The 17,671-nt window shown below is 38.9% G+C and overlaps 1 protein-coding gene across 3 annotated transcripts in view; it reads left to right on the top strand.

The window, feature by feature from the left end:
* LOC105476513 (hook microtubule tethering protein 3) overlaps positions 1-17,671 on the top strand; it is a 125,411-nt gene that overhangs the window by 45,848 nt on the left and 61,892 nt on the right. For all 3 annotated transcript variants that reach the window (XM_011732484.2, XM_071068308.1, XM_071068307.1), the window contains exons 5-6: positions 731-863; positions 11,102-11,169. In XM_011732484.2, the coding sequence (XP_011730786.1) occupies positions 731-863; positions 11,102-11,169 (201 nt within the window). The remainder of the gene's footprint in view (positions 1-730; positions 864-11,101; positions 11,170-17,671) is intronic.

Here is a 17,671-nt window from a genome sequence, read left to right as displayed (position 1 = left end):
AAATTTTATTTTCTTTCATTTGCTGCATTATTTGCTTTTCTCTGAGTTTGCTTTCATTGTTTTTGTCTATTTTTGATGTTGGAAACGTCTCAAATATTTTAATGGTCCTTGGTTGTTTGTTGACATTTAAAAGTAAACCACTATCAAAAACTGATTGGAATCTGAGTTGGGGGTGCTTTTTGAGTGGTACATTTCACTGTAGGATTGTCAGGCAGAGACCTGCCCATTTGTCTGCATATGAATCATTTCATGTGGGAACAGTCAATTTCCCTATAAAGAAATCCTTCATGCTCCTCCCTGACATACGTATTTTGCTGCCAGTGTTTTGGCAATCAAATGGAGTGAAGGTGACTAGTAAGAATCTTACTGTTGGGGACATGAATTTATATTTAATCTCAGGTCTTTCTGGTTCCCCCTAGTTCTTAACCTCTCTAGGTCTACTTCTTCAAAGAATATACACACCTTTCTTCTTGGAGTACTCAGTTTTGTTTTGTTTTTTATCTCGATATACATGCCACATACCAGACTAGGAACTAAGTTGCTGTAACTCAAGATAGTTATAATTTAGGGTATGGTAGGTAAAAATAGAAATTGGGAGTGAAATGGAACATAATCATTCTGTCCTTGGCAATGAGTTTCTGGTAAAACAAACTAACCTCGATCAAGTTTTTTTTTTTTTTTTTGGTCATATAAATGTAAATGCAATTATAATCCTTTTATCTCCATTCAGATTTTAGGACAGCAAATTAATGACTTTACCCTTCCTGATGTCAACCTTATTGGGGAGCATTCTGATGCAGCAGAGCTTGGAAGGATGCTTCAGCTCATCTTAGGCTGTGCTGTGAACTGTGAACAGAAGCAAGGTAATTTGTTTCAAGTTCATGTTTGCATTTAAAATAATGAAGGAAAGTATTGTATATTGTATATTTATATATAAATCACCAGTACCAACAGTAACATCTGTTTAAGGCCACCCCCAAAGAATGCCATTTTCTACAGTTTTACTAGTAATTTGTTTTTAAGCTTAAATGAATTTTGCACATTAAAATAAATTTGATTGGGGTGATATTTTTTCCTTTGTGCAATACCACACAATTCCTTGAGTAGATAATGACACTGAATGCAGTGAAATTTGCTGGTAAATTGACAACATCTACCTAATCTGGAAAAAATGAGCAGAGACATACAGCAGTTTAATAGATATTCAGGTCTGCCATCCCAACATATATCTGTAACAGATGCCTTCAGGTTTTCCTTTTCTTTTTTTAGGCATATTGTATTTGGAAAACATTTGCAAGTTTGCCTCTGCTGTGGGGAAAAAGAGAGGGAAGAGTATCATTATATGCAATGTTTAAATAATAAAAAGAAATTTTGAATTGGGTTTCCTAACCCAAAATCTGGTACATACTTTTCCTTAAGAAATTACTCCCTGTCAAAGATCAGATAGTTGTAGATGTGTGGTGTTATTTCTGAGGGCTCTGTTCTGTTCCATTGGTCTGTATCTCTGTTTTGGTACCAGTACCATGCTGTTTTGGTTACCGTAGCCTTGTAGTATAGTTTGAAGTCAGGTAGCGTGATGCCTCCAGCTTTGTTCTTTTGACTTAGGATTGACTTGGCAATGTGGGCTCTTTTTTTGGTTCCATATGAACTTTAAAGTAGTTTTTTCCAATTCTGTGAAGAAAGTCATTGGTAGCTTGATGGGGATGGCATTGAATCTATAAATTACCTTGGGCAGTGTGGCCATTTTCATAATATTGATTCTTCCTATCCATGAGCATGGAATGTACTTCCATTCATTTGTATTCTCTTTCATTTTGTTGAGCAGTGGTTTGTAGTTCTCCTTGAAGAGGTCCTTCACATCCCTTGTAAATTCGATTCCTAGGTATTTTATTCTCTTGAAGCAGTTGTGAATGGGAGTTCACTCATGATTTGGCTCTCTGCTTGTCTTTATTTTTGTATAGGAATGCTTGTGATTTTTGCACATTGATTTTATATCCTGAGACTTTGCTGAAGTTGCTTATCAGCTTAAGGAGATTTGGGGCTGAGACGATGGGGTTTTCTAGATATACAATCATGTCATCTGCAAATAGGGACCATTTGCCTTCCTCTTTTCCAAATTGAATACCCTTTTTTTCTTTCTCATGCCTGATTGCCCTGGCCAGAACTTCCAACACTATGTTGAATAGGAGTGGTGAGAGAGGGCATCCCTGTCTTGTGCCAGTCTTCGAAGAGAATGCTTCCAGTTTTTGCCTATTCAGTATGATATTGGCTGTGGGTTTGTCATAAATAGCTCTTATTATTTTAAGATATGTCCCATCAATACCTAATTTAGTAAGAGTTTTTAGCATGAAGGGCTGCTGAATTTTGTCAAAGGCCTTTTCTGTATCTATTGAGATAATCATGTGATTTTTGTCGTTGGTTCTGTTTATATGCTGGATTACGTTTATTGATTTGTGTATGTTGAACCACCCTTGCATCCCAGGGATGAAGCCCACTGGATCATAGTGGATAAGCTTTTTGACGTGTTGCTGGATTCGGTTTGCCAGTATTTCATTGAGGATTTTTGCATCGATGTTCATCAGGGATATTGGTCTAAAATTCTCTTTTTGGTTGTGTCTCTGCCAGGCTTTGGTATCAGAATGATGCTGGCCTCATAAAATGAGTTAGGGCGGATTCCCTCTTTTTCTGTCGATTGGAATAGTTTCAGAAGGAATGGTACCAACTCCTCCTTGTACCTCTGGTAGAATTCAGCTGTGAATCCATCTGGTCCTGGACTTTTTTTGGTTGGTAGACTATTAATTATTGCCTCAATTTCAGAGCCTGTTATTGGTCTATTCAGTGATTCAACTTCTTCCTGGATTAGTCTTGGGAGGGTGTGTGTGTCAAGGAATTTATCTGTTTCTTCTAGATTTTCTAGTTTATTTGCATATGCATAGAGGTGTTCATAGTATTCTCTGATGGTAGTTTGTATTTCTGTGGGATCCTGACAAAAACAAGAAATGGTGAAAGGATTCCCAGTTTAACAAATGGTGCTGGGAATACTGGCTAGCCATATGTAGAAAGCTGAAACTGGATCCCTTCCTTGCACCTTACACAAAAATTAATTCAAGATGGATTAAAGACAAATGTTAGACCTAAACCATAAAAACCCTAGAAGAAAATCTAGGCAATACCATTCAAGTCATAGGCATGGGCAAGGACTTCATGTTTGAAACACCAAAAGCAATGGCAACAAAAGCCAAAATTGAGAAATGGGATCTCATTAAACTAAAGAGCTTCTGCACAGCAAAAGAAAATACCATCAGAGTGAACAGGCAACCTACAGAATGGGAGAAAAATTTTGCAATCTACTCCTCTGACAAAGGGCTAATATCCAGAATCTACAAAGAACTCAAACAAATTTACAAGAAAAAAACAACCCCATCAACAAGTGGGCGAAGGATATGAACAGACACTTCTCAAAAGAAGACATTTATGCAGCCAACAGACACATGAAAAACTGCTCATCATCACTGGTCATCAGAGAAATGCAACTCAAAACCACAATGAGATACCATCTCACACCGGTTAGAATGGCGATCATTAAAAAGGAAACCACAGGTGCTGGAGAGGATATGGAGAAACCGGGACACTTTTACACTGTTGGCGGTACTGTAAACTAGTTCAACAGTTGTGGAAGGCAGTGTGGCGATTCCTCAAGGATCTAGAACTAGAAATACCATTTGACCCAGCCATCCCATTACTGGGTAGATACCCAAAGGATTATAAATCATGCTGCTGTAAAGACACATGCACACGTATGTTTATTGCGGCACTATTCACAATAGCAAAGACTTGGAACCAACCCAAATGTCCATCAATGACAGACTGGATTAAGAAAATGTGGCACATATACACCGTGGAATACTATGCGGCCGTAAAAAATGATGAGTTCATGTCCTTTGTAGGGACATGGATGAAGCTGGAAACCATCATTCTCAGCAAACTACCTCAAGGAGAAAAAACCAAACACCGCATGTTCTCACTCATAGGTGGGAATTGAACAATGAGAACACTTGGACACAGGAAGGGGAACATCACACACTGGGGCCTCTTGTGGGGTAGGGGGAGAGGGGTGGGACAGCATTAGGAGATCTACCTAATGTAAATGACGAGTTAATGGGTGCAGCACACCAACGTGGCACATGTATACATATGTAACAAACCTGCACATGTATACATATGTAACAAACCTGCACGTTGTACACATGTACCCTAGAACTTAAAGTATAATAATAAATAAAAAAGAAATTACTCCCTGACTTATATTTTAGATGTTGCCTTGACTATCTTTTAAAGGAAAGAATAGTATTATGTATATCAAAATTGTTTAATTTATTTTAAAATAATTGTACAACTTTTAGAAATACCATGGGAGGCCGGGTACAGTAGCTCATGCATGTAATCCCAGCACTTTGGGAGGCCACTGTGGGCGGATCACTTGAGGCCAGGAGTTGGAGACCAGCCTGGCCAATATGGTGAAACCTCGTCGCTACTAGAAAAAAAAGGAAAAAAAAATATAATAAGCTGAGTGTGGAGGCACACTCCTGTAATCCCAGCTACTCAGGTGTCTGAGGCATGAGAATCACTTGAACCTGGGAGGCGGAGGTTGCAGTGAGCCAAGATCGCACCACTGCACTCCAGCCTGGGCGACAGAGCAAGACCATGTCTCAAAAAAAGAGAAAAGGAATACCACAGGATATTTTGTATTCACATACTCTGGCAAGGAAACCTTGAAAAACCTGGAAAACCTTGGGATTAATTTTCACATCGATAAACAGGCTTGTAAAATTAATGGGGGCAGGCTCAGTGGCTCAGGTCTGTAATCACAGCACTTTGGGAGGCTGAGGCAGGTGGATCACGAGGTTAGGAGTTTGAGACCAGCCTGGCCAAGATGGTGAAACCCCATCTCTACTAAAAATACAAAAATTAGCCGAGCGCCTTGGTGGGCGCCTGTAATCCCAGCTAATCGGGAGGCTGAGGCAGGAAAATCACTTAAGCCTGGGAGGTGGAGGTTGCAGTGAGCCAAGATCGCGCCACTGCACTTTAGCCTGGGCGACAGATTGAGACTTTTTCTCAGAAAAAAATAATAAAATAAATTATCTATCACTGCTAGAAAAATTTCTCGCTAAGCATGTAAATCTGAAAACTGTCTTTTATTTTTTCCCATGTCCTTTGTATTGCAATCTAAAATACCCCATTTTAAGCTCCCAGAGCTGAAATGACCCAATATATTATATCATTATTATTACATTGAAGTACAAGATTAAGAGGATGAGCTGCAGTGTGCCTCAACCCGTGAATTTCCACTCGTTTCTACCTCTTGCAGACAATCTGAAGGACATTGAGTAGATCACTTAATCTCTGTATTTTAGTTTTTTAGTAAAATAGAGATTCAGTATAGTACCTACCTCCTAAGGTTATTGTGGAAACTAAATAAGATCGTGTATGTAGAACAGTACAGTGTCTTGCACATAGTAGTGGTTCACAAAACATTAGTTATTACTAGGAAACGTGAACACATTATAAGTTTTACATATAATATTTTATTCTATTTTATTTTATTTTTTCGAGACAGAGTCTTGCTCTGTTGCCCAGGCTGGAGTGCAGTTTCATGATCTCAGCTCACTGCAACCTCCGCCTCCTGGATTCAAGCGATTCTCCTGCCTCAGCCTCTTGAGTAGCTGGGATTACAGACGTGCACCATCATGCCTGGCTAATGTTTTGTATTTTTAGTAGAAACAGCGTTTAATCATGTTGGTCAGGCTGGTCTCGAACTCCTGACTTCATGCACCTCAGCCTCCCAAAGCACTAGGATTGCAGGCATGGGCCACCACCCCAGCCTATATATAGTATTTTAAAACATTTTTGTTCAATTGTTTTATTGTGTGTTTTTGTGAACTTTCAGGTAGCCACAATTTCTTTGTTTGTTTGTTTTTTGTTTTTTTTTTTTTTTGAGACAGAGTCTTGCTCTGTTGCCCAGGCTGGAGTGCAGTGGCGCCGTCTCAGCTCACTGCAAGCTCTGCCTCCCGGTTTCACGCCATTCTCCTGCCTCAGCCTCCAGAGTAGCTGGGACTACAGGCGCCCGCCACCACGCCCGGCTAATTTTTTATATTTTCAGTAGAGACGGGGTTTCACTGTGTTAGCCAGGATGGCCTCGATCTCCTGACCTCATGATCCACCCACCTCGGCCTCCCAAAGTGCTGGGATTACAGGCGTGAGCTACCGCGCCCGGCAGTAGCCACAGTTTTTTAAATGTCATTAGGTGGTGTGCAATGATTATATTTATTTTATCAATAAATGGAATGTAAATTAGTAAAACCACTAAAGTAGAATTAGAGAAGGCTATTCTCAGTAAGTTAACTTTTAATTTACAGATTTTGTTAATTAAATATAGTTTTATGTGTACAGCAAGTCCAAGTTGACAGATTTGCACTTTGTTGAAGCTACTTGAAGACCAGTCTTGATATATAGATAATAATGTAATTAATATCTTTTTATAGTTCTTCCAGAGTGCTTATCTAATCTTAAATAGCTTTTTTCCTCTATTGACAACTACTGATTTGCATAGAAATCACTTGTTTTCTAAAAGCTGCCGTTCAAATTTATGCAATAAAGTAGATCAATTTTACCTTAAATTCATTTTTTCTTCTATATTCAATTTATTTCACAAATATTGAACTTATACATTACATTAGGGGCTAGGAACACAGTGTTAGACAGAACAGACAAGTGCTTGCCCTGGAGGAACTTGAGTGGAAGGACATTAAATAATGCCACAGATAACCTGTATGGTGAGCGCAGAGGCGAGTGTTGTGCAGCTACAGCTTAAAGGGAGATAGCCTGGGTTTGGGGTCAGGGAAGTTATTTAAGTAAAACTGTGGAAGACAGTGGGTTAAGAGTAATGTAAATAGTAGAAACTGAATGTAGGAAAGACCTAGGTTATCTCTGAGGAATTAGAAAACCCGCCAAACTATAATTGGGGTATAGTGAGAAAAGGATGAAGGAAAATTAGGCAGGAGATAGGGGCTATTATAAGTGATGACAGCACAGTATGTAACTATCACTTATGTTGAAGATGATGGATTTTTTTTTAAGCCCAAAGGTTTTTTTCTTGTTTCCGCACCCTTTACCCCTTGTAGTGCAAAGCAGATTTCTATTAACTTGTTGTTTGTACTTTTTTGGTGTTCCGTGGTATGTTTAATAATAGACAGCATTATTTTCTTGAAGCTATGACTAATTTTATTGGTCTCTAATTCAGTATTTTTTAAAACAATGTATTTCTCTCTAGCCCCATTCCTATTTTATCATACCGTTTTCTTTCTTTCTTTTTTTTTGGGCGGGGCGGGGGACAGATTCTCAGTCTGTCACCCAGGCTGGAGTGCAGTGGTGTGATCTCGGCCCACTGCAACCTCTGCTTCCGAGGTTCAAGCAATTCTCCTGCCTCAGCCTCCTGAGTAGCTGGGATTACAGGTGCGCGCACCACCACGCCTGGCTAATTTTTGTATTTTTAGTGGAGACAGGGTTTCACCATGTTGGTTAGGCTGGTCTCGAACTCCTGACTTCATGATCCGCCTGCCTCGGCCTCCCAGAGTGCTGGGATTACAGGCGTGAGCCACCGCGCCCAGCCACCATTTTCTTACGGTAAATTTTAGTTTGCTTATTCAATTTAACTCAAGAATTAAATATGGAATTTTCTGAAATTGTGATCTATGTATATTCCTGAGGTGTCTAACAAGTTTTCTGTCATAGATTAGGAGATTAGTATACGTAAGATTTGAGACATTAAATCTCTGAGTAGATGCTTTGATTTTAAGGTAGGGATAGAAATTATTTAATTAAAGTTGATTAATATCAGATAATAACTTCTTATGTATCCCTTTAGGAAATTCATTGACTTCTGGAATTCTCCTTAATATGTAGGGGTCTTTGGAAGTGCATAACTGTTGAGAGTCAGCTAATTATATTTACTACAGAATAGGACTAGGAAAAGACAGAGATGTTACCTATATGCATATTCCAATGGGAAAGAAGATAGTCAATTATAATACTTTTTGAAGTTCTCACTCAGAACAAATTTTCTGTAGGAACACCTAGATTGAGTTTCCCCCCAAAATTGTGTAAATAATGGAAACTTATTGAACAAAATTTTAACATCTCATTTGTCTAGATTCAGGACATCCTCTGCTCTTAGGAACACAGTAGAGTGCTATGAATCAAGTACATGAGTGTCTGAGTGGTTAAATATTAGCTGTCACTGCATATTTATGGTATATAACATAAAACTCACTAAAGCAGTTCTGCTGTTTACTACCTGACTCACTTGGGATGAGATTCTTAACCTGTGTCTTTGTCTGTACAGTAAGGATGTAAAAGCTGGTTGACATGAGGAGTGAATGAAATTGTGTGTGTGTGTGCTTTGTACTCCATAAAACACTGTACAGATTAAAAGGGGCTTATGTTTAAATGTGTTTCCTAATTAGAAGAAGTGAGGAGCATCTGTTAGGGATGTTGACTCAGTGCACATTTGTCTTGGCTATCTTACTTCTCAAATTGGGGCAAATAAAATGGTGGTAAATTTGAAAAAACAAAGATTAGTAGTAGAAGACACACTAATAATAATTGTTATTTATTATCTTCCTTCTGTCTGGTACCTAAAAATGCTTTTTACAGACCAGGAAGCTGGGACTCGTAAGTGTTATGTGACTTGCCCAATACTTCCTACCTGTGATAGGCTAGACAAGGACAAAAACTCATGTTTCTTCCACATTTAAACTTAATATTCCCTGTGATAAACTATGCTGTGAATTTTAGACAGTGAAGCCTTCAGGATGAGCTGCCTCACATAGCACACCTCATTCTCCAGCATTGCCTCATAGACACACACCCAGTAATATCATATCATTTGTATTTTGGACTTTTAAAGATTCATAAATTTTTTTATTTAAAAAACTGTACTGTAATTTAGTTCTCATCATCATTTTATCATTTAGCATTTTACGGTGTTCGCGGGGAAGGGCCTTGACGTGGCAACACCGCTTCTTAACTAACGCTTCCCCTCTCACACCTACTAACCCCTCACCCCTCGAGTCCACTGTTATTTCCTTCACTTTCAACAGGCTGTCATTAAATTCTCCTTCCCCATTATCAGTGCCGCTGCTGCTTCTCTTCCATGTTCACAGTGTCACTTTTAGAGCTGTTTAATCATCCTACCTGTGCTGGTTTCTTCATAGCCTTTGAATTCTGTGTTCGATACTTTTGAACAGAGCATCTAAAATCTCCCTTTCTGTATTCCAACACTCATAGGGTGATTCTCATTAAGAAAACAAAACTAAAAATTGAGCTCAGACTAAAGGAATTCTTTTTTTACTAAATAGCTATTAAGTTATGATATTCCTATTGTTGGCCTAAGAACAATGCCTATGATTTAGTCGTGTTATGTATGTTTGTACTTACAACCAAACAATTGATTGGGTACAAGTAGCCTTAGGACAATACTTCCTTAAAAACATGTTTCTGATAAACTAAAGCTTTAGCATTAACCAGAAGTCATAATTTAATAGTATTGTAAAAATACCTCATTTATTTTAAATCCTCTATTGGGTAGAGGATTACAACTGTCATTTCAACTACATGAATCTCTTGTCAAAAGAGTACTTTGAAACTATCTAAAGTACTCTTGAGGGGCCTTTCATGGTAAGACCCCTCAAGGAGTGAGGTTTTATTGTGTACGTTGTTTGGATATATGGGGTTGGAGAGGTACGTTGAGCCTAAAATTTCCTAATTACTTTACTGTTTTACGTGTTTCTTACTGCAACATATTTACCGTATTTGTTGGAGTCCACCTGGGCTGTTGCCTTTTTATCCTTAATATTACTTTTGTAATCCATTGTTGGATTCAGAAATGAAAACTGCTTCCGGGGCTCTTTTAGAAGGCAAGAAATTATTTTCAAGTTTGTCATTACTAATAACAAAGAGATCTTTCTATTTTTTGGCAGTAGTGAGGATATATTTGATGAAGTTGCTGCTTTAGCTTATTGGAGGTGTGGATCATTTTATTTTTTGTGTTTGACTGTTCAAGTGCCTTAGTGAGAAGGGGGAAGTAGTAGAACAAGGAGTTCATCTGTAACCGTGAACAGTCAATTGTGATAACTCACTACCCTTAGACCAGTCAATAATTATTTTAAAGCCTGGGATTATACAATATTTGTTTAACTATGGTATCAATTTGTATGTTAAATTCATCTCAATTCTTTGTCCTAAGCAGCTCTCAGTTTCATTTTTTTTATTTGCTGTTGAAGAAAATATTAAAGCAGGCTGGGCACGGTGGCTCACACCTGTAATCCCAGCACTTTAGGAGACCGAGGCGGGCGGATCATGAGGTCAAGAGATCGAGACCATCCTGGCCAACATGGTGAAACCAGGTCTCTACTAAAAATACAAAAATTAGTTGGGCGTGGTGGCACACGCCTGTAGTCCCAGCTACTTGGGAGGCTGAGGCAGAAGAATTGAGTGAACCCGGGAGGCGGAGGTTGCAGTGAGGCAAGATTGCACCACTGTACTCCAGCTTGGCGACAGAGTGAGATTCCATCTCAAAAAAAGAAAGGAAATATTAAGGCAGAAATTAATGCAGCACGTTGATGTCACATAAAAATAAAGCACAGAATTCAGGTTTTTTTTTAAACTGTATAGCAAAGAGTAATGTGAAAGGTAATTTTTAGATTTTAGAAAAAAAAAATACGGAGTTTTTTCCATCCTGGTTTCAGGCTTTACCATTTCATCGTTTTACATTGGCACGTACTCATGCCAATATTCCATTCTCGTGACCTGTAGCTGTAGCCTCAACTTTAGAAGGAATGTTGAAAGGGAAAGAAAAGATCTTAAGGAAAGATAAATAGTGTGATTTTCGGACTTTACCAATACATTTAATGGTGTATGTGGGATTCCTACGAAGAATCAAAACACAGGGGAACGACTTATAAGGATTTATGAAGTATGAGCCTTAGCTGCCTTGACTATGTTTAACTTGAACAGTGACATTCCAGATTGTTCTTGTTTTCAGAGTACATCCAAGCCATTATGATGATGGAGGAATCTGTTCAACATGTTGTCATGACAGCCATTCAAGAGGTATGTTGGAGCTTCATGCTTATAGTTTATGAAAAATTAAAGGAGTGAACGTGAGTATAAATAATACAAGTAGAAAAATTTGAAAGAGATTTTCCTCATTTTTAAAGAGTTTTTACTTTGCATTTATGATATAACTTTTCTTGTTTTTGTTCTAAAAAATCATACTCATTTAAATTTTCCGATTTTATTTAAATCTTAAACATTTATTTTGCAGATATAGATATAACTATTCCTAAAAAAATTTTTTTTTTTTTGAGACGGAGTCTCACTCTGTCACCCAGGCTAGAGTGCAGTGGTGCGATCTAGGCTCACTGCAACTTCTGCCTCCTGGGTTCAAGTGATTCTCCTGCCTCAGCCTCCCGAGTAGCTGGGACTACAGGTGTGTGCCACCATGCCTGGCTAATTTTTTGTATTTTTAGTAAAGATGGGGTTTCACCGTGTTAGCCAGAATGGTCTCGATCTCCTGACCTCGTGATCTGCCCGTCTTGGCCTCCCAAAGTGCTGGGATTACAGGTGTGAGCCACCATGCCCAGCCAGCTGTTCCTAATTTTTTAAAGTGCCCTTAATGAAATAGTAATAGACTAATTCCTAAAGCTAATAATAAATAATATCTATTATTTATTTATTTGACCGAGTCTCACTCTGTTGTCCAGGCTGGAGTGCAATGGCGTGATCTTGGCTCACTGCAACCTCTGCCACCCAGGTTTAAGCAATTCTCCTGTCTCAGCCTCCTGAGTAGCTGGAACTACAGGCACATGCCACCATGCCTGGCTAGTTTTTGTATTTTTAATAGAGACAGGGTTTCACCATATTGGTCAGGCTGGTCTCGAACTCCTGAACCTTAGGTGATCCACCCTCCCCAACCTCCCAAAGTGCTAGGATTATAGGCGTGAGCCATGGCGCCTGGCCAAATAATATCTATCTTAAACCAGCAGTCTTCCTCACACTTAACTAGTGGTTTCCTGTTTGGTAGAAAATGAATCTTCACCTCCAGCCATTCCCAAAGCAATTTCTACATGAATATTTACGTTTTAAATGTAAAACCTAAAACTGTAAAAAATAAAATAGAGATTAATAGCTGGTCAAGTTCAGGATGTGAGAATGTTTTTAATCATAAAAGCAGTGGAAGAAACCCTTAAGGGAAATCACAAAGTGTATGCAGGACACGAATATGCACCTAACATTGAAAAATACAAAAAGACAGGCCGGGTGCGATGGCCTCACACCTGTAATCCCAGCAGTTTGGGAGGCCAAGGCGGGCGGATCACAAGGTCAAGAGTTTGAGACCATCCTGGCCAACATGGTAAAACCTCGTCTCTACTAAAAATACAAAAATTATCTGGGTGTGGTGGCACATGCCTGTAGTCCCAGCTACTCGGGAGGCTGAGGCAGGAAAGTCGCTTGAACCTAGGAGGCGGAGGTTGGAATGAGCTGAGATCACACCACTGTCCTCCAGCCTGGTGACAGAGTGAGACTCCATCTCAAAAAAAAAAAAAAAAAAAAAGCAAAAAATACAAAAGAAAAACATGAAAAATAATCAAATAAATGCAAATTAAGATGAAGTTGTGCTTAAAAAATCTTCCAATGACTTTTGACACCAACTACCCAAAGTTAGGCCAAACTTCACAGATTTAAAGGTATCACTGTCTACAGACTGCCCACAGTTCAGACACCAGCTCCAGGCTCAGGGGTCTCCAGTCCACCCTGCCATCTGACCAACTGCCTACAAATTCAAGGATTCCCACTATCTCCACGCATTCTGTAATTTACTGGAACAACTAACAGAAGTCAGGAAGGATAACAGCTTTATTACAGCAAGTGTATATAAATAAAATTAAATGCATTTCTGGATTAAGTTTCTGTTAAACCAAAAAATGCACAGGGTGAGGTCAGGGAAGGTCCCAAATGCAGTTTCTTTTGTCCCCCACCCCATGGTAGCAATATGCAGAGTATTGCCAACCAGAGAAGCTTACCTGAGCCTTTATATCCAGAATCTTTGTTGGAGTTTCATTACATCTGTATGTTTGATTCAATCAGTGACCATGATGTCCAAATCAATTTTCAGCCTCCTTTGTTTCCCAGAGGTCAGGCTGATAACAAAGCCCCAGCCTTCTGATCACATGATTAGTCTTTCTGGAGTGGCCAACTCCTATCTGGAGTCATCTCGTTAGCTTAAACTATCTAGGGGCCCACTGCGAATAGCAAAGACAACTCCTGTCTCTAGGGAAATTCTTTATTACCCAGCAAAGCTTTTAACGAGTTAATTAGTTTAGCAGTCAGCAGTCAGCACCAGATGGCAGGAATGCAAACTGGTGTATCTTTTAAAAATGTTATCCCCTTTTATATAATATAAGATTAGATTGGTCATGTTAAAATACCAAACTATAGTTACCCAACCAAGATATGAGTTTAATTTGTTCTCAAGTGGTCCTGGGTTGGTGTGGAGGCTCTATAGTCATCAGGAACCCAGCTTTCTTCCATCTTGCTGCTGTGCCGTTCTTAATACGTGATTCCCAGCTAGTGGTTCAGTGCTGGCTTTCACATTTGTATTTCCAGCCAGCAGAAAGGATTGAGGAAAGGTTTATCCACCTCCTGCAAGTAAATTTGCAGGAATTCTCACTCCTGTTAGCCAGATATTACCCACCTAGCCACATGGGGGAGTCTGGGAAATGGGGTCCTTATTCTAGATAGTCATGGACCCAACCAAAATTCCAGGCTTCTGTTACCAAGCAAGAGCAGGGAAAAGAATAAGAGGACCGCCAACCATTCTGCTTTACTGTAGTTGATCCTGTAATTCCACTTTTAGGAATTTATCCTAAAAAAAAAAAAAAAAAAAAAATGTAAAATATGGCCAGGCGCGGTGGCTGACACCTGTAAATCCCAACACTTTGGGAGGTCGAGGCGGGTGGATCACGAGGTCAGGAGTTCAAGACCAGCCTGGCCAACATAGTGAAACTCCGTCTCTACTCAAAATACAAATATTAGCCGGGCGTGGTGGCACATACCTGTGATCCCAGCTACTCGGGAGGCTGGAGAATGGCTTGAACCCGGGAGGTGGAGGTTGTGGTGAGCTGAGATTGCACCACTGCACTCCAGCCTGGGTGATAGTGCGAGACTCCATCTCAGAAAGAAAAAGTAAAATACAAAGATACATAATGGTCATAACAAGCATTTGATTGGGCTGTGACTAAACAATTTCCATTTGTTAGCCCATTTAAATTTCTGTACACTTGCAATTAATGCCTCCAAATTTATACTTAAAATGGTTAAAATGGCAATTTTTGTCATGTATATTTATCACAGTATAAAGGAAAATTCACTACAATCCTGTGAGGTGTATATTATTGTCTTCATTTTATAAAAAGAAACAGAGAGTTTGAATAACTTGCTCAGGTTCACACAGGAAGTAGTGACTGAGATAGCACTCAGGTCTAAGCAGTCTGAGTGCAGAGCCCATACCTACAACCATTGTGCTATATCCCCTCAATATAGTGTGCTTCAGTATTATTTACTAGTACTAAAGCATTAGAAATAACTACCCAGCGGTGGGACAATGGATAAATAAATTATGGTATACCAATATACTGGCATAGATATTGAAGCATATCTTTGAAAAATATTTAATGACATAAGGGAAAACTCATACTAGGTTTAAAAAGGTAGACAGAAAGCACATGAACAATATGATCCCATTTCTGTTAAAAATTAAGATGAAGGAAAACAAATAAACTTACTTAATGTTAACTCTCCAAATAGCTGAATTTTCTTTACCCTTTTCTATATTTTTAAATTTTTCTGTAATAACAGGTGGTATATGTATAACCAGGAATGTTTTTAAAATTAAATCTGTGACCAAGTGACTTTCTTTCTATGAACCTATCCCGAATTTTCTTTACCCTTTTCTATATTTTAAATTTTTTCTATAATAACAGGTGGTATATCTATAACCAGGAATTTTTTTAAATTAAATCTGTGACCAAGTGACTTTCTATGAACCTATCCCAAGGAATTATTTAAAAACTCAGACCAAGACTGGACACAACAATGTTTATCAAACTATTCTATATTAACAGAAACGTGAAAACAATGTATATCCATTGGTAAGCTAGTGTTTCAATTGTGGTACATCCATATGATGGAATATTACATAGTTGATAAAAATGTGTGAAAGGGTATCTTAGAACAGAAGGAAAAAATTTTAAATGTCAAATGACCAGAACAAGATATAAAGTTGTATGTAAAATAGAATCCCAATTAGAGTTTTAATATGTCTATTATTTGCATATTCATTTAGCAAATACTTATTGAGTACCCAGTATGTACCAAGCACTGTAGTCAGCACTACGGATACAACCATGAAAAAGATAGACATGGTCTCTTGCCTCGCAAAGCATAAGTCTCATAGGAGATGCTGGAAGAGATGGAGTTGAAAGCACAGTCAGGGATTAGCCTTGGGTGAGAAGAAGAGCCCTTGTGTTGTAACAGAAATGAAGAAAGGAAGGGGTGGGCATGCCTGTCACTAAGTTTGTAAATTAGGGTATTGGAAATTCTTATCTGAAGGCAAGATAGTCTGATGATGAGTGTGGGTGAGTTGGTGAGGTTTGAGAAGCAGGAACAGTGTGGAATAATCTCTGATGAAAATGAGGCTGTTGGCTGGGGAAAACAGCTATGCTTTTTGAGTAGCATTGAAGCCCCAGTTGAGATTGAAAACTTTATTAATAATGACACCATTTTTGTGGTTTTTAAATTTTTTTAAAAACCTTCTCAATGCAGTTGACCCTTAAACAGCACGGGTCTATTTTATGCAGGTTTGGATTGCACAGGTCTACTTTTGCGCAGTTTTGTTTTTTTGGTTTTTTTACAACCAAACACAGATGGAATATACTGTCTTTGCAGGATGTGAAACTCACATGTACAGAGACCAGCTTTTCACATAGGGAAGTTCTGCAGGGCTGCCTGTGGGACTTGAGTGTGTGTGCATGTTGATATATGCCTGAGTCCTAGAACCAGTTCCCCATCTATACCGTGGGGTGACTTTAGCAGTCAGGATGTAGGTAGCGTTTAGGCAGTTGTAGCTGGATTAATCTTGGATTGAGATTTTGACAGAAAAAATGAGGTCAGAGGAGAGTAGAGAATATTGACAAAAGTCATAGAAAGACATGAAATCTAGAGAAAATAATTGATTAAACAAGTGATGAACCTAGGAATCGAAAATAGGGAGGGGACAATGGTAGACAATGTTAGCAGAAGAAATCAACTACATTCACTATCAAGTCTGAGCTAAGTGAGGAAGAAAGTGAAACGGTGGGCTAAGACTGAAAGACAAGGAGAAAGTAAAGAGGGATGGGGCCCAGAAGTCTTATTGATGTTGAGGAACAGATAAAATATACTGAGAGGCCTACGATGAGAGATGGTTGTGCTCAAAGTAGGATACCTAGATTTTTATTGAGAGCTGTTGCTGGAATCACAAGATCTCAACAGTACATCGCCCAGGCTAGAGTGCAGTGGCTATTCACAGGTGTGATCACAGTTCACTGTATTCTCCAACTCCTGGGCTCAAGCATTCCATCCACCTCAGCCTCCCGAGTAGCTGGAACTAAAGGGTGTGTACCACAACACCCAGTTATACATCCCCACATTACTGATTGTCCCTCTCCCTTTTGTCTTTAAAACAGAATATAAGAAGGAAACAACAGGCGACTGGGACCATTTGAGTCTCTCCCTGACAGTTGTCATAACCAGAATTCTGTTCCCTTCTCCCCAGAGATCCAGAAGATCTCTGGATCTTCTCTCTTTGCAACGTAAGGGTTAGGGCGTCAGTGTGTGTGTGTTATCATTAAACATTAGCAGTAATTTTTGCTAATACTGATGTTGTCCACATTTGTTCTTTAGAAATAAATGGTATTGCTATTTTTAGTGAGAAGCCACTATTTTTAAGTATGTAGCCACATTTTAATCTTAATAACTTGTTTTTGTGATAAGAATAAGTAATACTAGATTGTTATTACTAGGCTTGCAGTGAAAAAGAGCGTCAGGATTTAGATCTCTAATTCAATTTATTATTTTATTTACTTCTTTTTTTCTTGCCCTGTCTTATGGTGCTGATAGCCCTCTAATTTTATTTATTTGTTTGTTTGTTTATTTATTTATTTATTTATTTATTTTTTTGAGAGGAATCTTGCCCTGTCACCCAGGCTGGAGTGCAATGGTGCCATCTCGGCTTACTGTAACCTCCGCCTCCCAGGTTTAAGTGATTCTCCTGCCTCAGCCTCCTGAGTAGCTAGGATTACCAGTGGGCGCCACCATGCCTGGCTAATTTTTGTATTTTTAATAGAGACGGGTTTCACCATGTTGGTCAGGCTGGTCTTGAACTCCTGACCTCATAATCTGCCCTCCTCTGCCTCCCAGCCCTCTAATTTTAAATGAAGGCATTATTCTGGAGTGGGGACAAAAAAAGTTCCAGACTCAGAAGCTTTAATGTAATGCAAAGTGTTTTACATGT

The sequence above is a fragment of the Macaca nemestrina genome, chromosome 8, assembly GCF_043159975.1.
Source record: "Macaca nemestrina isolate mMacNem1 chromosome 8, mMacNem.hap1, whole genome shotgun sequence".
NCBI lineage: Eukaryota > Metazoa > Chordata > Mammalia > Primates > Cercopithecidae > Macaca > Macaca nemestrina.
Note: the sequence above shows the minus strand (reverse complement) of the source record. Positions and strands in the feature narration are given on the sequence as shown.